This window comes from Protopterus annectens, chromosome 1.part2 (genome assembly GCF_019279795.1).
Source record: "Protopterus annectens isolate FY-2018-M chromosome 1.part2, PAN1.0, whole genome shotgun sequence".
Lineage (NCBI taxonomy): Eukaryota > Metazoa > Chordata > Ceratodontiformes > Protopteridae > Protopterus > Protopterus annectens.
In genome coordinates this window covers 473,800,097-473,825,006 of record NC_056727.1, presented here as the reverse complement: position 1 = coordinate 473,825,006, position 24,910 = coordinate 473,800,097, and the positions used below count along the sequence as shown (strand labels likewise).

Below are 24,910 nucleotides of genomic sequence, written 5' to 3'. Positions count from 1 at the left end.
AGAGAGCAAATATCATCGATGCAAGAGACACAGTTGGAAAGAAATGAACATGTGAATTTGACAAATGATTTTAGGATGAATATTTAGCAGAGTATCAGGAGAAAAAGGAAAAGGGGAGTAATAATACTGATTGCCAGAGGGTGTCTAATAGTGATAGAAGAGGAGAAAAAAGACAGTAATGGTAGATTTGTCATAGCAAGGGGCTTTTAGCAGGTTCACTACTAAATTTCGAAACTCTAAAACCTCAAATTTCAGAATCCCAAAGCTCAGAAGTTCGAAGTTTTGGAATCTCGAAATTTATCAATGGAGATCGATGTACAGTGCGTAACGGGAACTTTACCATTCTTTTCACTGTAGTGCAATCTTGGAGTTGGTATATTTAAGTAGCGGGGGGATACCCCCCCCCCTGCAAAAACATGATTTATACAGTTTGATTTATTTTTTTTTTTCGAGATTCCACAGCTTCGAACTTTTGAGCTATGGGATTTTGAAGTTCGAGGTTTTGGAGTTTCGAAATTTAAAAGTGGACTCCTTTTGGCATGAGGGTGGATTACACTGGTGCATATTTATATTCCATCAAAAATGTTATTGTGGAGCTTAAGTTTCGTGAGAAATAATCCACTTTCCACTGGGAATATTATGTATAGGTTCATAGGTTTGTACTTAACTAATGGCCCTGGAGCCTTTACAAGCCTAGCCCATAGAAGTGCCCTGGCATTGTGCCACCCGATGTTCGTTCCCAATGCCTCTATCAAGTAGAGCCACTACAGTGATTCCTGGGGTGAATTTTCTATTTCCCATCCACTCATCAAGATCTCTCTTGAAGAGGGCCTGTGAGGTGCTCTGCTTGACATGTATGGGAAGTCTATTCCAGAGCATGGGCAGTCTGTGGGTTATGAACTTGTTCCTCCAGCATGTTCTGTTGAGTATGGTAATGAGGTTGAGGTCTCTGAAGCATATGGTGTGGAGGGATTTGGATTTATTTAGATGTAGCATTTCTAACAAAGCTAGGTCAGACATGGCTTTGTAAGTCAAGCAGAGATCGCCTCTTAGTAGACGATATGAGACAGAGAATAGCTGGAGTTGTTTTAGTCTGTGTAGGACATGTGTTTAAGGCCTAGGATCCTATTCATGAGGTACTTTTGTGGCCTGTCCAGCTGTTGCATGTGTCTAGTGAGGTACATGCCAAACGGGGGAAGAGTAGAGAGATGAAGACAACTTTCTTCCCGGATGCAAAACTCGTATTGAGATGCACCACATAGAAGGACTTTCTGACCACAGTGGTAATGTGGTGGTCGAAGGAGAGGTTGCTGTCAGCCTATGTCCCCAGATCTCTTATAACGCCTTCAGTGTTCAGTTGGTTCCCATCAATGTGGTAATTAGTGGGAACTGAGTTTTTCCCAAAGAGGTGACAGTGCATTTTTTGGCATTAAGCTTAAGGCCATGATTTTAACACCAATCATTTGTCTAAATGAGGCCTTTCTGTAGGATGTCTATCTCACCTAGGGAGTTAATAATGGCTCCCAGCTTGCAGTCATCTGCGAACTTGGTCAGCCAGAGTCCCTCCTTGTTGGCCTGGACTTCTGAGAAGTAGATTCCAAACAGGAGAGGACCCAGGACCAATCCCTGTGGGGGTTCCACTATTGACTGGTTGGCAGTCTGACTTGGAGTCTGCTACTTTCACACTGTGGGTTCTATCTGTGAGCCAGTTTGCAACCCACCTAGTGATATAGGGGTTGATGCCTATTTTGGTGAGTTTATCAGTAATTCCTGAGTAGGGAATGGTATCAAAGGCCTTGGCCAGTTTGAGGTAGGCTGTATGAACTGCCTTGCCCTCATCCACAGCTCTGGTGACTAACTCAAAGAAGTCAACCAGGTTGAGCAGGCATGATCTACCTTTCACAAAACCAAATTGCGTGGAATCTAGCGTTTGGAGATTCCCTATATCCTTGTTAATTAAGTCCATGATGATGCGCTCCATAGCCTTACGTATCAGACTCGTCAGGCTAATGGGGCGATAATTCCCAGGGTCTGTAGTCGCTGTCCCTTTATGGAGAGGGATGACTGTAGCAGTGTGCCATTCATTAGGGACAAAGCCTGAGGTGAGGCTGTGATTGAACAGGGCACACAGATGTGGTACCAGTTCACTTTGTAGTTCATGTAGAACACATCCAGGGATATTGTCTGGTCCCATGAAATCTGTATTCTTAGCGTTGGACAATGCAGCTTTAACCTGTGCTGCAGTAATGCTGGGTGCTTGGCATTCCTTTGGTATTGTGATTGGTCGTTTAGGGGGGAGAAAGGGGTAAAGTTGGCACTGGATCTGTTGGCCAGTATGTTGTCAATATCTGTTGGCTCAGTATAGGAGGTACCACTATGCAGTAAGTCAGAGCAAACCTGGGTATTGCTGTGGAGATTTTTGATGTAACTATAGAAGGCTTTGTGGTTATTTTTAGTGTCTGCTGCAATTCTGCCTTCATAGCTGGCTTTAGAGGTTTTGATGAGGGATCTCAACTTTTTGTTGAGGCTAATAAGGGAGTGTTTCCAGTCTTAGGGCTTCACCTTTTTCTGCAACAGTTTCTTCCTTCTATTGTAGAGTTTATTAATGGCAGGTGACCACCAGATTGGCTTCCTTTTTTTGGAGGAGAGCATCTTGGTTCTGTTGGGTATGGCTAGTTCCATGCATTTAGGTACATGTTCGTACAGTGCATTGGTGTATGATTCAGCAGTCATTTATCTGTTTTCCATTGATATGGGTGCCGTGAAGTTAGCCATCTCTGTTTTTAGGAGCACAAAAGTTAGCTTTGGAGAATTTTTTCATGGTGGTTACCTTTGCGGGAGATGTGGGTGAGATGTGGATTTCCATGGTGATTAGTTTGTGGTCTGATCTAACCAGGGAGGAATTGACTATTGGTGTAGAGCAACGGTTGCCCATGTTAGGTGTGGCCTGAAACTTGATTTACAGCAGTGAGGATGTATCAGAGGGTCCTAGAAGAGAAAATGTAACAAAATAGATTTCTGAAGAAATGTATGGAAATATTTGGTATGGAAGATGTGAATTAAGTAGTAGGGACTTGGACAGATTTTACATATTGTTCCCCAAAGTACAATAATTGGGCTAGACTGGATAGAAATGTATATTTTACATGAACATGTATATTTAATTGAAAGCATTTAAACACATCCAGTAACTTATTTCAGATCATGCACTGATGAAAAATTAAGATAAAAATGCAGGGTACTGAAGTAAAAATGAGACACAGGCAGGTTCCCACCTACCTGTTAAAAGATGACTTTAAAGAATGGGTTGTGGTGAGAGTTATTAGAAATTTACCTAGCGAGTGGGATGAATTTGAAATGGTTTGAAAATAAGGTAGAAATAAGAGGGAGATTTGGTTAAGCAGTAGGAATTTATTGGGACTGACAAAATATAAAGCATTGCAGATAAAGGGGGAACTCACAGAACAAGAAGAGGAGCAACAGCAGAATGCTAAAGAGAAACTAAGCGAAAGTCATGCATGGGTTTTAGAAATTTTGCTGTTAAGCAGCTATTTTTGATAAAACTCCAGTGCACAAAAGCTTTTAGCACAACATTTTAGGAAACAGACAGTAGAAGGGTTGTTACCAAACTTAAGGAGCCTTTGACAAGAAGAATAACCAGATATTCTGTAGAAGTGTTGGAGATATTTCATACATGTTATAAAATTTTGCATAAAGTGAAGAGATGTTGAAGCCAGGAAAGAGCACAAAATGGAAATATTTATGAAGATTTGATTATGTCAAGATTAGGGGAAGATGAGGCTCTAAAACTAATAGTTAAATAAGAGGAGATGAGATAAGAATGATGTATAGTAAATCTGCAGGAAAATCACCAGGAACAGATGTAATTTCTGTGGAAGTTTGGAAGGGAAGAAAATGATAAAGCTCTAGAAAATTTTGTTTAACAGTATTTCAAAAGGAGGCAAGTGCCATCATCTTGGAAGAAAGCTGTGGTGGCTGTATTGGCCAAAGATGCAAGATCCATCAGACCCAGCTTCATACATACCCATTTCAATTTTAAACTATGATTATAAAGTGTTTATGCTTGTTTAGCTGAAGGAATGGCAGAGGTGTTGCCAAAATTGATAGATATGAATCAGTATGATTTTGTGGAGGGAAGGCAAACATTTGACAGTAATAGAACAGTAATCCTAGAGGGAAGCAGAATGTAAGAAAATACTGCTGCTGTTGGTGGATCTTGATTCAGAGAAAGCATTCAACAGGATACGCTAGGATTTTATGAGTAGGGCAATGGAAGCATTTGCATTCCCTGATACAGTATTAAGGTTGATTAGCAGGCTGTATGAAGGATTGGAGGCAAAAATTAAAGTGGGAGGGTTTTTCTCTGATAAGTTTTTTTATTTGAGAAACTTGACCAGGGTGTCTTCTTTCCCGTTATTTTCTTTGGCAGCGGCTCTAAATCTAAAGCAGATAACAAAGTGACTCAGAAATACAAGGATTTAATTGGTATGGTAATCAAGAAAAGTTGGCTTTATTTGCAGGTGTTTTATACTTGGTAAATCCAGAAAAGGACAACTCAGTGTTGTGGAACATTCTGAGATAATTTCAAGTCTTTTGGGATATAAAATTAATGAAGATAAAACAAAGGCTATAGCTGTAATGTACCCACCCACAAATGAATTTAGCAATAGCCATATTTATGGGGGTCAATACGATGAAGTATTTTAGGAGTATGGATTAAAAAGGCTTCTGTTATAGCAGCGAATGATATGTGAGAAGAGACTAAACAAAAGATGATACAAAACTGAGAAATTGGAAGCTGCTGTTTATAGATATAAGGGTAGTAAGATACAAGTAATGCAATTTATAGTCCCTTTAATTTTGCATACATTTCAGGCATATTTTTATCAACCAGAGGAGAAGTTGTGTATGGTTATTAATAAAGAGTTGAAGGAATTTATCTGCAAGGGGAAGGAGACGAGTGCAATGAGATAGGATGATCCTTCCAATAGGAAAAAAAAGGTGGTTTAGGATTACTTGATATGAAGGGATATTTTAGAGCTCCACAGTTAAGGCACATATACACAGCACAAGCAGAAGGTTATAATTCAAAATGAAAAGGGATGATGATTATGTAATGGGGGAGTTTAAAAAGAATAGTGTGTGGGATTTTGGTTGCAGATCCTTAAGAAGAATTATAACAACCATACAAAATGTTATATTCATAAAAGTAGCAGAACCTAGTAAGCCAACACAAGAGTGGAGAAATAAAATTTTGCCAATAGGTATGACTGCAAGTAGGGGTACAGAAAAGAGTCAAGAGGGGGCTGGAATTTAGTGGAGAAAACTGGCTGAAGAACAAAGGTATTGGAGCAAATAACTAGAGATGCAAAGGTGATAGAGTGGTATGAGGCCAAGAAGTTGTTTGGACTGCAGTCTAGATAGTGCCTTCCCTTTTAGGGATTGATATCAGAGAATAGGCAAAGAGAAAGGGATAAGGGAATCTTAAGTGAAAGACTTACTCTGGTGGTGTTTTTGGTTTTATCTAGAGCAGAATCTGCTGTTTAAAAAAAAAAATTGTTAGAGCATATAAAATATTGCATGATAACTGTAAGAGTCATTCAGAGGGGTTAAAAAAGATTGGAATGAGAGACTGGAAGTGCAGTTTACTAGAGAAGAATGGGAGAACTTATGTATGGCTTCCAGGTATGTAATAAACTCCAAAAGGTTTAGGGTCTTTAAGAGTTTTCATATGCATGTTTATACCCCAGGCAGAATTAAAACCGTTTTTCTCCTTGTAGATATCAAGTGTAAGAGGTGTGACGGGGAAGAAAGAGGTAACTGGGAACATGTATTTTGGAAGTTTAATGAGTTGGCAGATTTTAGAAATTCCTTACAGAGTACTTTGTCTGAAATATTGGGTGAGCAAATAGGTTTGACATATGATATGATTTCTTTGAGCTGGGACACAAGATCTGAATTGCCTAGACATAGAAAGGCCTTATTAAGTTTAATTCTTTTGGGTGCCAAAAAACACAATTGCTAGAAAATGGAAATCCGTGTCTAAAGCAACTGTATGTGAAGTATTGAATGTTATAAAAGTGATAAAAGAACTGGATGAGAGATCTTCAGAAAAGGAAAGGACCAATTTACGTAGAACTACATGGACATTGGGGGAACAGTACATGCAAAATAATGTTCAGGAGGAAGAGATTTAAGGAAGACAGGAATTCAGCAGTTTATGTAATGTTGGAGTGACTGTTATAAGTCACTGCATGCAGTCCACTGCATGATGGGCAAACCAGCTTTGGGATTTAAAAATGTGTGGCATGTAGGCACAAGTTGCCTCCGTACGACACCCATGACAGGTGTGTTTATTGCATGGGTTGTTGAGTGCCAGGGTTTTGCTGTGTTTGGCACTAGAGGCCCTAGCCGATAGGAGGACCAGACTTGTTTTACAAAGCCTCCTTCAGCCCTCCACTGCTTCTCCTTTCCTCTATCCTGTTAAGAATCAGGACAGGAGGTCAGAGAAGGAGGCTGATTCTGTAAGATCTTCTAAGCCCAAGGACAAGGATGACAACAAATCTTGTTCCTCTTTTACCGAGGACCAGCAAGAACCAAAAATTCACTCATCTTCTGCTTCCTATCTGTCTGTGCCTTTGGTGCCACCTCAACACCGATTGTCTGTGATTGGGGATCAAGTCTCTGAATTCTCCAGTTATCTCACCCTTAGTTTCCATACCCTCTTTCTTTCCATGATCTTTCTGCTTCTTCAGCCAGGGTCCATTTCCCCTTTTGTCCTATTAGCCCATCCAAGTTTTCTCCAGAAATGTCCCCTTCTCCCACCTGGATCTAGATTTCTTCCATTGGGATCTGAAGTTCACATCCATCTACTAAGAAACAGTCAAAACCAGCATCTATTTCTTCTCTGTTTGCCAAGTCAGTTGGGAGACTTAAATCCTACTAATTAGGAGCAGCTAATGCAATCATTCCCACAGGTCCACATTTATCCAAGGATCAATATTGCCTTTTTGGCCCCGAGGCCCAAGTCTGTGGCTCCTTTGGTTCCAGGGTTTTTGAGTCCAACTGTACAGCTGCCTTCCCCTCTGCCAGTAGTGTGACCATATCAGACACTGGCACCATCCTTTATGTTCTTTAATTTGGCAGTGTTTGAACTGAGTAAGGGCCAGTACCCTGAAGTTGACTTTCTGTGCTTCAGAGATGCCCCTGGTTTCTTCGCCCTTGGATAGCTCAATGCCAGTCTCTGTGTTGGAGCTCACCAAGTTGGTGCCAGACACAGGGTTTTTGCTCAAGTCTTTGGATCAGTTTCCTTCAGTATTTTACACAACTGTTCATGCCTTATGTTTTAACAAAAAAATAAATAAATAAAAGTTATATAGTATAGCTTATGTGTTTACTATTAATGCAGGTATTAATCTAGACAGAAGTGTCTCAGTTAGGAAGCCATTCTCTCAACTCTCAATCATTTACCACAACCAGATGAATGTTTCAGTTGCCAAAATTAAATGCTATTTTTAAGAGAATCATTGTTAAATACTTGAGATTGGATTTTTATCTGTCCTGAAATAGAATATGACTTGTTGAGCCTGTTCTAAATAGTATGAGGCATTTTTCTGTCTTACAGAATTTTCATATAGTACTGCTGGACAGGCTTCTGTTTAATTAACACTTTCCAGAATTTTTAGGGGATACTGTTGGCATAGCTGTCAACCTCTTGGCACACAAAAACTGGACAAAGTCAAAAATAATGGGGGACAAAGCCCCAAAAATAGGGCCATTTTTTAAATAACGCTGTTATAAACTTAGAAAGTTGCTAGAATAAAAGGTCTTGTGTTACTATGCATTTTCTGAAGGATATGAAGTTTGAATCTCAAATGCCTATTATTATATACTGAATTCAGTCCTCACTGATTTGCCACAAAAATCCAGAAAAACACACATTTGTTGAGGAACAGACCAAAAATATGAGGTGAAAATCTGGATAGTTGAGAGGTTTTTGTTATTGACCACTGTAATACTGTTTCTCAGAGTAGATATACGGTTGAGGAAATGCTAAACATAAGTAGGTTTTTGAGTGTGTTCTTTTTTTTTTTTTTTTTTTTTTTACGCCCTGCTTCTACAGTGTTCACATAATCAATACTGATAAGCTACTAATCTTAAAAAAAAAAAAAAAAAAACTTGTGATGACCCAGTCATACCATACTGGTCAGTAAATGTAAATAAGTAAATAAATAATCTTCAGTGGGAGGAGAAGAATGTCTTGTTTCACGTTTTCAAGCTTTTTTGAAGGTGAAGACATGACTTCTCAAAGTGAAATTGGACATTAAGCGTTTGTCATGTTGAAAAAAGTACAAGACTTGCGTTATTAGTGCATTGTATAAAAGTAGTGAAGGCTTGGAGATGAATCATGAAATTAGTGTAAGCATTTGTTCTTATTGAGTGCTGTAATTCTTAGTCTCGATAATCGCCTTGCTCAGCTACATTTTGTAAAATGAAGCATAAACTCAGGAGAAGATGAGGGTAAAAGTGTGTATATAATTGAGATTTTTTCTTAGTGGTATTGACATCCTTTAATATTCAGAAGGCACTCCTTTAAAGAATGTGTTCAGGACTATGTAGGCCAGCTCTGAAGAATTTGCAAATGTGCCACATAGGAGAGTGGTACAAAATTTGTGGATTAGGAGTACTTCTTAGGTGTTATGTTGGACTGTCACTTTTTACTTCTGGGGTTTCATATGAGGAATGAGAAGATAAATTACTTTCAGACAGCTTTTATGACGTATTCACATGAATTGCAATCACGGGAAGTAGATTTTCTTACTATATGCAGCAGCCGTGGTGGACACTTGGTTTGTTTTATTTTTATCGATTATATTATTATTATTTTTATCATTTATATGGGGGACTTGTGCTAGCTGACAGACCTTGTATTAGTGTTTTGCAGAACAATTTTATGGTTTTCTTAAGTTAATTTACAGTGCTCTGCTGTCGTATATGTTATTTTTTTTAATTTCTCTTTAATCTTCAGCAAAGATTGTACCTGAAGAAATAACCCCACTATTGCCTGCTACAGAAAAAATTCCAGAGGACCAGACATGCTTCTTTCTTCAAGTAATACTAAAATATATGGTTACTCAGGTAAGAAAGTACTGTGTGGGAATGAGGTAAATCTGGAAATGTTTTAACTCAAGCAGTATAGGTGTTTACACATCACTGATTCATTGCCCCCCCCCCCCCCCCCCACACACACACACACACACTTCATGCATGCATCTTCATACTACACTTTCCAGTATTCTGTGGCATTTGCCCAGCCTAAGTATCAGGGCATTCCCTTTCAAATTTTTGTAATGACCAAGCCTAGTGTACAAGAGCTTGATTGGATATTTTGTCCCATTCTGTTAGGCTAGGATGTTTAGAGTCCCTCTACATTAGCATCTTTTTTTTTTTTTAAAGAAAGATACTGCACTGGGCACTGTGTGGGTTTATCATCTTATATTCGGGTGAATGGGTGCGTAATCAGATGTTTAAAGTGTGTACAGTTTTTATTTTATTATTTGTCTTTTGTTACTGTAGTAAACTTTAAGTTCCTTGAAGTAAGGAAACACAAGACAATTCACCATCTTAAGTAGAAGGACTTTCTTTTGTGGGTCCTAGATAAGATAATATGTCATCAATCTCAGTTTTAGTATTTTAACAACAGTCCTACATTTGGAGATGTTTATGCACTGGACTGATGCACACAGTGATGTAACATGCTAGCTACACTATAAAAGTCATCCTCTAACCCCCAGTTCTTTTTGCTACTGGCACAGTTTAGGTCTCCATCCCCTGCTGTTGTCAGATGCAAGAGCCTTGCACTTACATGGCTAAATTTCATAGCAAGTGTACCTTTGGCCATCAGGATTACTAGACAAGACCCACAGTAGTATTGTCTATGTCTCAGGGAAGTGCATTTATGTTGAAATTTGCTACAAGTGCAATTCAGCTGGGCTACTTGGCATGTAAGGAGAGAAATCTGTTGGTCTTTTTCACCAGTATGGAAGTGGTCAGCAGCTCTTCATAAGAAGACTAGAGAGCGATTCCTACTCTTAAGTCTCCAGCATTCATTAGAGCACTGCTGTAGGAACAAGCATTCAGAGGTTAGTGTCTAGCCAGCCCACTGTTCTGTTAATGTGACTCATTCACCGTAATCTGGTGAGGGTTTAGGCCTGAGCCATTCTGCAAATTTGAATGAGGAAACTGGGAGTTGGGAAGTGGTATTCTCAGCCTCCACCATGGGAGGGTGCATCTTGAGGGTCTTCCACCACTCTTCTTTCAGAGAACTAACAGAAGCCTTTGGCTGGTGTAATCGTGGAAATTGATCCCTTTAGTCATATGGTCATGAGCTAGTGGTACTTGGAATAGACCCAGCTCTTTGAACAAATCCCCAAGCCAATAGCAGGCCTCAGTTGAGGAGAGTCTTGCTTTTCCACCTCATAGTTGAACTCCTGTCTTAGAGCCTGAAGGTCAGTCATTTATTTGTGTTGTGAGATCTTGAGATATTAGTGGAGGACTGAGCCGTTAAAGAGCTAGAAATAAAACTTCTGTCAGCTCTGGCAGAGATCCTTCCTTATTTTGTGCCATTTTCAACTGTGCTGCACAGCCAGTTCCCATTTCTCTCAGACATGACAGTAACTCTCTCTTGGTTTTATATCATGCCTACACATAGCAGGATTTACAGTTCAAACCTCATCTCCTGGCTCATGTTTGGGTATGAAGGGATTTGAGGACCTTTTCTATAGGACAGACAGGATTATTGTGACTACTCCCTGCTTCTGCATCTCCATAGATGACAACTGTTTCAAGGATATTGTTAAGCTAGGGAGGAAATAAAATGTCTGGTGAATAAACTTCAGGGGCCGTTGGTCAGCTCTCCTGTAGAGCCAGTTATTAGGCATGCCATCATAGCAGCATCGAGAAGCCCAAACCATGCATTACCAATTCTGAAAAAGTCTGATGCTATGTAAAACTACCACTTGTCAAATCTTCATATTTAGCATCCCAGTGGTGATGGCAGTGTGATTCCTTTGATCCAGTATAGGTTCTACCTTTCCATTTGGCATGGAGTCCAGATGCTGTGCTACAGTTTAGAAAACTTGACTAGTTTTCCTACCTGTTCTTGATTTAGGTGAACCAGATCCAACAGTCTCTGGAGAAGTTTGTTGATCTTGCAGAGTCTGAGATTGTAGAAATGTTCAGCATATTGATCACTGCTGCAGTAGACTTAGTTTTACAAGTTCTGTCTTGCATAGGATATAACAGCTGGTCAGAGCTTCAGGGTACCTTCTACTTTCCAAAACCATCAATCAGCTCAAGCTGAGCTGACTAAAAACGCAGGTTTGGGTGCAAGCCCTTCAGAGCTTTCTTGCCTCCAAGTAATATGCTACTATGAGGCTTTCGAGGATAGATGGTCAGCTTGTGCTGTTCCTTTGCTGGGCAGATAAGTTCCCTTTGGGGGGAAAAGCCTTTCATTTAAAACCATGTTTATTTTATCCTGTTCTGGAAAGATATTCTAAAGCTACGAGTTTGTTTTTTAATGTTCTGTTATAAGACTGTATTGTACCTTTAAACAAGAGCTCTCTTTTTTTCCCATCAGTTTAAAAGTTGTTTAAAGTAATTGAAAAATATTTTTCTGTGGAGAATTTGTTTATTTTACTTTTTGAAAGTGTTTTTGCTGTGTTTGTAATGTGAGAAACGTGACTTTTAAAGACTTAAATTTTAATGGCTTTTGCTTGTTTTCCACTGGAAAGAAGTCAGTTTTCAGCTTGACCATGGAACAAATGCATTTCTGTGTACTTTCCAACTTAAAAAAAAAAAATCCTTGTTTTCCCGCCTTTCTCGACTAGTTTAGACCAGTATACAGGCTTTGCTGTATTCTGGACTGTGGTGTAGTTCCTGTGTTGTCCATTGCCTTACTTGGATAGAAGGAAGTTTCTTTGCTCACCAGTGGGAGTGGGGAGCCTTGAGCAGCCTATCTGTCCCTGAAGGGAGTGACCTCAGCACAAGTAATTGGTCGTTTTGGACCATTTCCAGCTCTTTTGAAGTTCCCTGTTTAAAAATCCGCCCCTGAGCATTTTTTTCTGGCTGTGCTATTCAGAAACAGCTCCTCGTGGTCCTGCAGAGTGGTGCTAGTAGAAGAGCACTGAGAAAAGCGACTACTTTCCTGATCTAAGTATTTTTTTGCTGTTTTTACCTGAGACCCCTTCCTTTTCTTACTTTGAACAAGTTTATACTGCTTTATTACCTGTTTTTTGCATTGTACATTATCTGCACTTAAAGTTACATTTGGTCGAAAGTTTGTTGTTAAATTTAACTGTTGAGGCTACCCACTAAAGTGAGCTAGCCTGTGTAAGTGATTTATTACTGTTTTTCCTGCATTTCTGTGTACTTTCTAACTTGTGCAGTTAGTCGGTTAAACAGGCTTAAACTATTCCTGGCTCCGCCAAGTTTGCACTTCAATTTTTCCCTTAAGAAAGCTCTACTTTCAACAAAATCAGTCTATTCGCTTTATCATAAGCCTACCACTTGCTCCTAAAACCTTTCTTTTAAGTGAAGCACCCTTAAACTAATGTAAGCACTACATCCACCTACAACCCGTGCTAATACCCACTTCCCTTCAAGTCCTCTCTCTGACCCAGTTACACATCACCCCCTTATACTATTCTGGCATGTCGAGTGGTATATTACTGACATCCTCTCCAGTTCAGCTGGTTACTCTGGGAATCCTTAGACAATGTTACAATTGTCTCATGTACACAGACAACCCTCTCCTCCTACCAACAAACACATGTGAGAGATGCAACTATATAGCCAAACTGGAGGCTGAACTCTCTCAACACAGGACTAGCAAGACCAGACAGGAGGAGAAGGTAACCACACACACAACAAACCCAGTCTCACATAAACCAAACACATAGCAACACAAAGACATACTCGGAGGCTCTAATAAAAAACTTACCGAAACAACAGAGCAAAGCAGACATCCAAGAAAACACCACCTCAAAACTCTGCACAAGCAACACATAGTACACAAAATCATTGTGCCAAACAATCACAGCCCTTAAGGCGAAACACCATGCCTGATACACTAGTAATAGGTGACTCTGTAGTCAGACACACTGACTTCCCACTTACCAGGCTGAACAAAGAGAGGGTAACGGTGAGCTGCCTGTCGGGAGCTAGGATCTGCCACATAACACAAGCACTCAGGTCACCCCAAAGCAAGTGCAAATATGACTCCGTCATTGTCCATGCCGGCGTGAATGACCTGAGACGTACCTCCTTGGACTACATGAAAAGAGACATAGAGGAGCTCTCTGATTATGTAGCCCAGGCCAGTATGACCCTGCCCCTGAGCAGCATCTTGCCCTCACCAAGAATGATGCCACAATACAAAGACAAGATGATCAGCTTTAATAATTGGCTCAATTACTGGTGTCATTCTAGGGGGATCCAATGTCTGTCTGCTTGGGATGACATGCTGGACAAGCCACGCTGCTTCGCAAGGGACGGCTTGCACCTGTCAACACTGGGCTTCCGGATATTGGCTAAGGCTCTTGCCACCCCCATAGTGCCTTTTTTAGGCAAGGCTCAAAAGACAAACCCACCACCTTAGAAAACAATAAAGGAAAAAACTAAGGGTAATGCTGCTCAACGCCAGAAGTCTGAATCTCAAGATGCAGGCTCTCAAAGCACTCCTCAGTATGGAGAGCATCGATGTCTGTGCAGTAACTGAAACCTGGTTCAAGGCTCCTGAGAGCACCCCAGCCCTACCAGGTTATCATGCATTTCGGCCCCAAAACCTGGGCCGAACCACAAAAGGAGGGGGAGTGTCCATATTCATTAAAGACACCCACACCTCCAGGTTAGTGGCAACGCATGAAGCATCGGAGACCATCCACGTGCAACTAACCATAGGCAAAACTGCTATACAACTTGTAGCATGCTACAGACCACCCTCGCAATCTCAGGAACTCCATTCAGCCTTCCTGAAGACACTGGAGGATATGAATGTCTCACCAAATACCATCATATTGGGAGACTTCAACTACCCAAACATAGACTGGGTGCATTACTCAAGCCCCAGCACCCTAGCCCAAATGTTCCTGGAATTCATCAACTCAAATGTGATGGAACAACTAGTCACCTCCCCCACAAGGGGAAATAATAGACTTGACCTGATCATCACAAACATGGGGACAAAATGCTCAACACCGGAAGTATACCCCTCACTAGTGAGATCAGACCATAAACTAATAACCCTAGATATTCATATCCCACCTCCACCCCAGCACAAAAAGACCACAGTGAGAAACTTCTCAAAAGCCGACTTTACACTCCTTAGGACTGAAATGGTATCCTTCAAGCCCCCTGGGCCAGTGGAAACCACATCCCACACTGCTGTATCCTTCACAAATGCTTTCTACGGGCATCTGCAAGAATGCATGGATCATGCAATCCCAAATAAAACCAAGACCCTTTCCACCAAAGGCATGCATCCTATCTGGTGGACCCCAGACATAAACAAACTTTATAACAAGAGAAGGAAGCTACTGCAAGACAGAGCAAAATCCCATAAAGGGAAGGCATCCCTGATCAGCACTAGCAAAAAACTATGTTCGCTAATAAAATCATCAAAGGCCAACTTTGAGAGAAAAATCACTAAGGACACTAAAGATAATCACAAGGCCTTCTTCAGTTATGTTAGAAACCTGGGCGGAAACCCTCAGATATGCGCAGAGTTAGTTCATAACGGCAAAAAATACACTGAACCCACAGATATTGCCAACATACTGGCAGACAGGTTCAGTGCAAATTTCTCCCCTCCCTCTTCCCCCAAAAGATGAAATAAATATCTCAGCTGAATGCAACCTCCCTGAAATCTGAGATGTCCAGGTGAGAGCTGCCCTCAGCAAAGCTAAAAATACAGCATCCATGGGACCTGACGGTGTCCCGGGTTGCGTGCTACGTGAACTCCTAGAGGAGCTAAACCCGCACATAAGAACGCTGTTTAATCTTAGCCTTGCTACAGGATATGTCCCTGAACACTGGCGTACAGCTACAGTGGTCCCACTCCACAAAGGTGGACCCTGGAAGCTACCGCCCCATAAGCTTGACCATCCTGGTCTGCAAAGCTATGGAAAGGATCATTATGGAACTCATAAACAAAGACATTGGGGACCTACAGACAATTGACCCTACCCTGTTCGGCTTTGTAAAAGGCAGATCCTGTCTTTTAAACCTGGTGGACTTTTTTGAAACAGTCCCCAGAGCCATCGATGAAGGCAAAGCAGTTCATACAGCCTACCTGGATCTGGCAAAAGCCTTTGACACAGTACCCCACTCAGGCATCATCGACAAGCTCAACAGCTTAAATGTAAACCCGTTTGTCACAAGATGGGTTGCAAACTGGCTAAAGGACAGAACCCACAAAGTCAGAATAGCTGGAGCTATGTCAGACTCTAAGCCAGTCACAAGTGGAGTCCCACAGGGCTCTGTCTTGGGACCCCTCTTGTTCGGCATTTATTTCTCAGATGTGCAGGCAAACATAGGGGGGGTTGTGGCTGACAAAGTTCGCAGACGACTGCAAACTAGGCGCTATAGTCAACACACCAGCTGACACATGCATCCTCCAGAAGGGCCTCACAGAAACAGACGACTGGTGCCAGAGTCATGGCCTTAGACTGAATGCCAAAAAGTGTGTAGTCATCCCATTTGGAAAAAACAAAGTACCCACAAATTACCACATAGGTGGTAATCCATTAAGTACGGAAAAAGTAATCAGAGACCTGGGGACCCAAGTTGACAGTGACCTCTCATTTGACACCCATGTCGCCAAAGTGGTTAGAAAGACCTTCTACCTTGCCCACCTTATCATGAAGGGATTCACATCCAGATCAAAGGATGTCATTGTACCCTTATATTCCTCCCTTATCAGGCCTATGATTGAGTACAATGCCCCATTTGGTATGTACCTCACCCGGCACCTGCAGCAGCTGGAGAGACCCCAAAAGTACCTTACCAAGAGGATCAAGGGTCTCCAGCATATGTCATATGCTGCCAGACTGAAAAAGCTCCAGCTTTATTCAGTAGCATACCACCTGCTCAGAGGTGATCTGTGCCTTACGTACAAGGCCATGTCCAATTCAGAATTAATGGACATGCTCCATCTCAAAAAAATCCAAATCCATCAGAGCCATGAGAACTAAAGATTTAAACCTCAGCACAAATATGAATAGGACATGCTGGAGGGATAGATTCATAACCCAGAGGCTTCCCACACTCTGGAACAGGATACCTGTCCATGTTAGGCAGAGCCCCTCACTGGCTCTCTTCAAGAGAAATCTGGACGAATGGATGGGTGATCGTAAGTTTACCCCGGGGGTCATCTCTGTGTCATTGCTAGATAGAGGCACAGTAAACTAAATTTAATTTAAATTGTGCACTTTTGTATCATTACATGGGGTGGCGAAAGCCACATACACTTTGGCTAGGCTTCTAAATGCCCTAGGGCAGATAGCCTAGTACTATACTATGAAACTATGAAATTATTGGTCCCTTGGTCAGTTCTTCTTCAATCCACAGAAAGAAAAAGTTAAGCAAGCAGTCTTTGCCACCACAGCAGACTAGCAATTAGTCTCAGCCACAGGTGGGTGATTCTGCGGAGAAATTAGTTCTACCAATCCCTTTGGTGCAGCGCCTACAGCCACTATGGACTGGAGATTAGACATGTCCTGTGTGGCTGTTGGAGACCCCTGAGTGGAAAGAGAGAACCACTCGTCAGCTCTAGGAGAGGGAACAGGGAAGGCTTCAATGTTGTGCCTATCCTTGGGGAAGCTGCTACTAACATTAATAACACTCTTGGCCATATTTTACATTTCACAAAGAAACTGAAAGCTAAATGTGTATCTACTCTTCCTCAAATTTCCTTAGACAGGAGTAGTTTACTTGGCCTGGCTCAGGGATTAATTCAGGCTATCGATCCTTATAACATAGTTTTGGTAAAAGAGAGAGAGAGATGCCCGTTTTCCTGAAGAGATTCAAGATCTTGAATCTGGACAGAAAGATGAAGGGATAGTCTTTTCAGATTTCAAATTCAGACTCTGAGGAGTGCTCAGTTTCTGAATCTCCCTGTAGTAGTTTCTCTTTTTCTGAGGGCATTTCCAGAATGTGTCTTTGTTTTCAGTGGGAGAACACTGAGGTTTCTCTGTCCCTCAGAAAATACTGTGAGCTGTTAGAAAAGGAATTTCCAGAACCTTCATCTCTTTTTCCAGTTATGTCAGCTTTGGAGGTGTGTGTTACTCTCTGCAATTTTCCTGATAGCCCTACAGCTGCCCCTAAAAAAGCAGATAGGATTTATAGTTACGCAGTCTAAGTTTTATACATTCGTCCCAGACTTGACCCAGCAGGTATAGCTTTGGTTAATCCTACTGCTGCTGAATCTTTAGTTAATTCTAAGCCTACTCTTTCTAATAAAGATAGAATGATTATTGAATTTATTTGAACTGCAGGTTAGAGATTGCCTTCCCTGTCAAGGACTGATATCAGAGTATAGGCAAAGAGAAAGAAATAGGGGGGCTCCTAAATGAAAGACCAGCACTGGTAGAGTTTTTAATAGAATCTAGAACAGAAGCTGCTATTAAAAAAAGGAATAATTAGTAAAGCATATAAAATATTGCATGATAATTATTAGAATCAATCAGAGGAGCTTAGAAAGGATTGGGAAGAGAGACTGGATAAGCAATTCACCAAGAGACAATGAGAGAGTTATATGTATATTTATTTATTTATTTGACATTTGTTGACCGGGTTAGTCCAGCTGGGTCGGAGCCCTATTTCAGTGGAGACCCAGGGAGAAAAGCTCCACAAATACATACACACTCAAACACGTAACTACTTCTACCAAATATGCAACAAAGTCTAGAAGATTTAGGATCTTTGCCAGGAAGTGTTTACAAATGTATTTTTATACCCCAAGTAAACTCCAAAGAATTTTTCCTCAGGTAGATAGCAAAATGTTGGAGGTGTGATGGGCAAGAAAGAGGTGGCTGGGAACATATTTTTTGGGAGTGTAATGAGCTGGCAGACTTTAGGGACTCCCTGAAGACCGCTGTGTTGGAGATGCTGGGTGAACAGATTAAACTGACTGGGAAGATGATTTTTTAAGTTATGCTACAGAATCAGAATTGCCAATACATAGTAAAGCCTTGCTGAGTCTAATTATGGTGACTGCCAAAAAGCAATTACTAGAAAATGGAAATCAAAGTCTAGACCAACTTTACTAGAAGTAGTGAATATAGTAACAGAGATAAATCAACTGGAAGAAAAACAATCTTAGAACAGAATAATGCAGGAAAAAAGCTTTTGAACGTTATTTAATTCCATGTATACTGGTACCTCGATTTTTCGCCTTCAAAGGATAATAAACATTGCAAACAGCCATCTTTTTATACAAATTCATACCCCTAATTAACCAATTAATCCATTAAGAATTTAAAGTACAAAAACAATATTTTTACATTCATCTGAAATAAATACAGTATAAATTTCAACATTTTAAAGTAGAAAAAGTATAATTCAAAAGTATTCATTTTAAATATTAAACAGAAAACATTTAAAATTTAACATAAAAGATAAATTTGAGTCCAAAATAGACTTAATTCACTAAGTTCACTTCCTAGTTGAGACCCCTAGGGAACAATGTTCTATAGTTCAAAATCAACTTGCTTTCTTAACTCCAGCAACTTCCTAACTTTGTCTCCCCCTACATAAAATAGGTTGGGCTAGTATGCTAAAGAAAAAGGTTAGTGGCGCAGAATGATACCTCTGAGATCATCCATGTGCAAATAACATCGGGCAGATCTGCAATGCAGATTGTGGCCTGCTACAAATCACCCTCCATGACCCAGGACCACCACTCCTCCTTTCTGGAGACACTGGAAAACATGAAGGTACTACCGAACACCCTAATATTGGGCGATTTCAATTACCCTACCATTAACTGGGAAAACTACTTGAGTACAAACTCCCAGGCTCAGTGCTTCCTGGAATTTATCAACTCAAATGCCCTGGATCAGCTGGTAAACTCCCCTACCAGAGGCCACAACATATTGGACGTGGTCATCACCAACATGGGCGACAGGTGTTACCTACCGGAGGTTAACCTGTCACTGGTTAGATCAGACCATAAACTAATCACCCTGGATGTCCACACCCCACCACCACCCCCAACCAAGGAAACCACAGTGAAAAACTTTTCTAAAGCAAACTTCACCTTACTTAAGGCAGAGGTGGTAGGTTTCACAGTCCCCACGCTAAAGGTTAACACTGCCCAAGATGCAGAATCGTTTACAATTGCACTCTATGAGCACCTACAAGGATGCATGGATACCTATGGATATTCCTAGCAAGACCAAGACTCACTCCCCTAAGAGAAGGAAACTAGTCTGGTGGACCCCTGCCATAAACAGGTTGTACAACAGAAGGAGGAAACTAGTTCAGAAAAAAAGCAAATCCCAAGAAGGAAAGACATCCCTGATCAGTATCCGTAAGAAACTAAGGTCCCTCATAAAATCATCCAAGGCTAACTTCGAAAGAAAAATAGCCAAGGATTCGAAAGATAACCACAAAGCCTTCTTTAGCTATGTCAAGAAGCTAAGTGGCAACTCGCAGATATGCTCTGAACTAGTGCAAAATAGCACAAAATATACTGAACCTACTGATATTGCCAACATCCTGGCAGATAGATTCAGTGCAAACTTCACCTCCCTCTCACCTTCAAAAGGGCCCACAGCAATACTGGAAAATTGTAGTGTCCCAGAAATCACAGAAGCACAGGTGAAAAACAGCCCTTTCAAAAGCCAAAAACACTGCATCAATGGGGCCAGATGGTGTCCCAGGCTGCGTCTTGCACGAACTACAGAACAAACTAACCCCCCACCTAAACACACTGCTCAACCTCTGCCTCTCCACAGGCTATGTGCCCATAGACTGTCACACAGCAACGGTTATTCTGCTCCACAAAGGAGGGGCTACAACTGACCCTGGTAACTATCGCCCCATAAGCCTGACTAAGCCTAGTCTGCAAGGCTGTGGAGCGCATCATGATGGAACTCATTAACAAAGACATTGGGAACCTCCAAACACTTGACCTGACCCAGTTCGGCTTTAAGGGCAGATCATGCCTACTAAACCTGGTTGACTTCTTCAAGACCGTCACCAAGGCCATAGACGAGGGAAAGGTGGTTTGCACAGCCTACCTTGATCTCGCCAAGGTGTTCAACACCATTCCTCACTCGGGTATTATAGAAAAACTCACCAGTCTGAACATAAACCCGTGTGTCACAAGATGGGTTGCCAACTGGCTTACAGACAGAACTCACACGGTAAGAATAGCGGGCTCCAGGTCCGACTCTAAACCAGTCACAAGTGGTGTCCCGCAAGGCTCAGTTCTGGGACCCCTACTGTTCGGCATATATTTCTCAGAAGTACAGGCAAACACAGGAGGACTATGGCTAACCAAGTTCGCCGATGACTGCAAACTGGGAGCCATAATTGACTCTCCAGCTGACATGGACATCCTTCAAAAAGGCCTTACTGAGACAGACACCTGGTGTCCAAGTCATGGCCTCAAGCTAAATGCCAAAAAATGCATAGTTATCCCGTTTGGGAAAAACAAAACACCCACAAATTACCACATAGGTGGCAGCCCCCTTAATACAGAAGAGGTAATAAGAGATCTGGGGACCCAGGTAGATAGTAATCTCTCCTTTGACAATCATATTGCCAAAGTAGTTAGGAAATCCTTCTATGTGGCCCATCTAATTACTAAAGGGTTCGCATCTAGAAATAAAGAGGTTATAGTGTCCCTTTACTCGTCACTCATCAGACCCATCATAGAGTACAATGCCCCATTTGGAATGTACCTCATAAGACACTTTCAACAGCTGCAAAGACCACAAAAGCACCTCACTAAGAGGATTACTGGCCTAAAACATATGTCCTATGCAGCCTGACTGAAAAAACTCCAGCTGTACTCGGTGGCATATCGCTTACTCAGAGGTGATCTCTGCCTGACTTAGAAAGCCATGTCCAACTCAGAATTGATGGACATTCTCCACGTAAAGAAATCCATGTCACTGCGAGCCACGCGCTGTAGTGAGCTAAACCTCGCCACAACAATAAATAGAACATGCTGGAGGGACAGATTCCTGTCACAGAGACTCCCCATGCTTTGGAACAAAATTCCTAACTACATTAGGCAGAGCCCCTCACTAACGCTCTTCAAGAGAAGCCTTGACGAGTGGATGGGTAACAGAAAATACACCCCTGGGATCACTTCATTGGCTCTGCTTGACAGAGGCTCAGTTAATTAATCAATGGGGCGGCAAAAGCCGACCATAGCCTAGTACCTACCTATGAACCTAAAAATGAAGCCACATTCCCCTCATGTTTATTGACAAAATGCTCTGCAACTGGGCTCTTCATATTTCTATTACTGATGTCCGTTAAATGTTCAGCATTCCTAACTTTAACGGCTCTCATTTGTCCTATATACCACTTAGTATTTTCACAGCCACACCCCACTGCATAAACACCACCACACGAATTACAATTAAACCTACCTCCTACAAACAAATGTTTTACCATTGATAAATTTGCCTGAAATGTTTCTAATATGCAGACCAACCTTACAATGCCCACAAGCAAAAACGCCACTACACTCCTGAAAAACATTAGAATAACCCATATTTAGCAACTCTTTCAAGTTGGCATAACGACCATAAGAGAATTTTACAAATCTAGGAAATAAATTACCTACAATTTCATCTTCAGACACTACATACCACAAATCCAAAATAGCCTTTTGCATAGTATCTGAAAACCCAGAATATTTCGAAACAAAATGTAAATCCTTCCTTCCAGAGCCTGTAACTTTAACATTATTATTCCTAACATTAGATGTCCTACTCACAGATTTATCATTAAATACATAATTTAAAGCCTGTTTTAAAATGCCCCCTCTATAACCTCTCTCCAGAAGTCTCTCTCTTGTTCCAAAAGTAGCTTCATTTTACAGTTTTCCTCAGAGGTATTCCTGCATTATTCTGCTCTAATTGTGTTTATTTTTGTTCCTGCACATAAATTGTTTGTACTATAAATCAGCTGGAATTAAGATTTTTAGAAAATGGAAGGAGCAAACTACATAGGAAAAAATTGAATTATGGGAACAATATATGCAGAGCAAGAATGAGGTTTAAGAGGCAGGATTTAAATGAGCCATATAATGCTTAGCTGACAATGACTGGATGGTTTGCAAGTGATGTATAATGTTTGCAGCAACAGTTGTTTCAGTGGTGTCTGTAAACTGTTTCAGTGGTGTCTGTAATGTAAACTGTTTGCAACTAAAGTGGTATCACTTTGTATGTTTTTCATTTATATAAATGTAAGATTGTCTTTTGTCATATATAAAAATTTAATAAAGATGTTTGGGGGGAAAAAGGAAAGATTATTGAGAAGTATGGGAAAAAGTGATACTTATGCAATTTTTATTTTTTTAGCTCATATGTTTGTTTTGAATATTCTCAAAGTATGAAAAATGTTTTTTTTTGTAGTTTCTTCTTGTGGGGGGAACATCTGCTTTAAATTTCATTTTTTTTTCTATTGTACAAGTTACTACTCATTGCTTACAAGTGGGTATTTGACTCAGTTGATACATCTTCAAGGGCTATGGCCAACGGGTACTGTTTTGGTGAGGTTTGCCTGACTGCATTCAGAACCTCCCAGGTGATGATAAAAGTGAGATTTTAATTTCTCCTCTGTATAGATGTTTACTTTTTGACAACTCTGCTAGAGTTGATCATAAGGTGTGATGAAAGGGTTAACGATACAGGGAATCTCTCACAATTTTTAGCTCTCCTTTTCCCAGTTTTCCAATAGCTTCTGTAACTTCTCATTCAGTTTTGGTAAAAAAATAAATAAATAATAAAATAATCAGTCTCAACAAAGTGCAGGCAAACAAACATTTAAGAAGAAATGGCAAGGAGCTTCCAAAAAGGATTCTGTAACCTCCCAAACCAAGGACTGTCCATCAAGTCATACTGACTATTTAAGGGACCCCTCCCCACCGGAGAGCCCCATTTCCATTCCATAAAGTCTGAATCGTCACTTTGGCAGGGGAAGAAAATTCCACCTTTCCGGGGGAGGGAGGTAATATTATATTCACCAGACCAGATTCCTTATTTCCACCTGTCCATCACATGCTATTTCAGGGTAAAAGAGATCCAGTTCCCCCTTCCCACTTTTGGAAAGGTTTTTATGCAAGGATGTTTTAGTACTGAAGAAAAAAAACAATGCTTGGAGACCAGTTCTGGATAAAAGAAAGTACATTTGTATGCTTTACATGTAACATATATTTCCTTTTCTTTTTAACAGTCATCATTCAATCTGTTACACAAATTGCTGAGTTCCTGAATTACCTTAAACCTCTCTCCTGAGCATTATTCTACATGTATTGTTCCTGTCCCACAAATTCTGTTGCTTTCTTCATCAATTGCTCATTCTATTTTCTAAAGATCCCACTTCCAGTTTTTTTATCGCGCACTTAAAATCCATTTGGTTTAGATTTTGATTTCCACTTTCAAGTAATTGCTGTTTTTAGCAGTCAGTAGATTTAAAATGAGCAAAACTCTCCTATCCCTTTGCATGTACTCTGATACCAGTCCCTAGTAGAGAAGGTAGTCTAACCTGCAGTCCAGACTTTTTCTTGGCCTCATAGGTTCAAAGGTTATAACTAGGCTAATGACAGCTAGGGCCCTTATGAGCGTAGCCATGCACCCCAAACCATTTAGGGCCCATGTATCATGGGAGTCCGTATCGGGGGAGCATGTTAGTAGAGAGGTAAGTAAGGATTTGAGGGGTGGGGTGTTAGGATAATACTTTTCTTATTGACTGTTTCTGTCCATACGAGACGTGGGGGCCAGACCGGGGTTAATTTACGGTATCCCATCCAGTTGTCAAGGTTTTGTTTGAATAGAATCAGGCATGAGCTCTGTTTTACATGAATGGGGAGCCTGGATCTAGTGTCTCCGGTGCTGTTTGTTATGCGCATGTGCAACATATCCATCAGGGTTGGGTTTCTGGAAGCCCTGTAAACCAGGCAAAGATCCTTTCAGCAGCCTATAGGAGACTGAATATAGAGACAGGCATTTAGGTGATCAGTGTAGGATTGGGTATTCATGTCCTAAATTCTGCTGTTGAGAAGCCTTTGTGGACATTCCAACTGTTGCACATGTCTGGTTAGATACATGCCAAAGTGGGCATTGTATTGCATGATAGGTCTTATAAGGGCTGAATACAATGGCACTATAACTTCCTTGGACCCTAATGCCATACCCCTACCTATACATTTGGCAACATAGAATGATTTTTATACTATCTTAGCTTTGTGTTGGTCCAAGGCCAAATTGCTGTTTACATATGTCACAGATCCCTTGCTAGTGAGTTGACTCATAGAGGTGTTTTATCGATGGAGTAATTAACTTAGATCGATAATTTCCCAAAGGTCATTATAATGCATTTTTTGGTATTGCGTTTTAGGCCACAGCTTTGACCACAGATCATTTGTGTGTGGTAAACCTGCTTGCAAGATAATGTCTTGAAGGGAATGTGTAATATCTCCCAAATTACAATCATCTGCGAACTTGATGAGCTAGAGGCCTTGAACATTAGCCTTGACTTGAGAAATAGATGCCAAACAGGAGCGGGCCCACCATAGAACCTTGGGGTACTCTGCTGGTAACTGATTTCTTTGTGGAGGTGGTCTCGCTGAGAGCTTGTCAACAATGCC

General features: G+C 40.9%; 1 protein-coding gene across 1 annotated transcript in view; it reads left to right on the top strand.

Annotated features, from left to right (window-relative positions):
* RALGAPA2 (Ral GTPase activating protein catalytic subunit alpha 2) overlaps positions 1-24,910 on the top strand; it is a 4,189,194-nt gene that overhangs the window by 524,949 nt on the left and 3,639,335 nt on the right. The window contains exon 7 of the mRNA XM_044060158.1: positions 9,050-9,159. Coding sequence (XP_043916093.1) covers positions 9,050-9,159 — 110 coding nt within the window. The remainder of the gene's footprint in view (positions 1-9,049; positions 9,160-24,910) is intronic.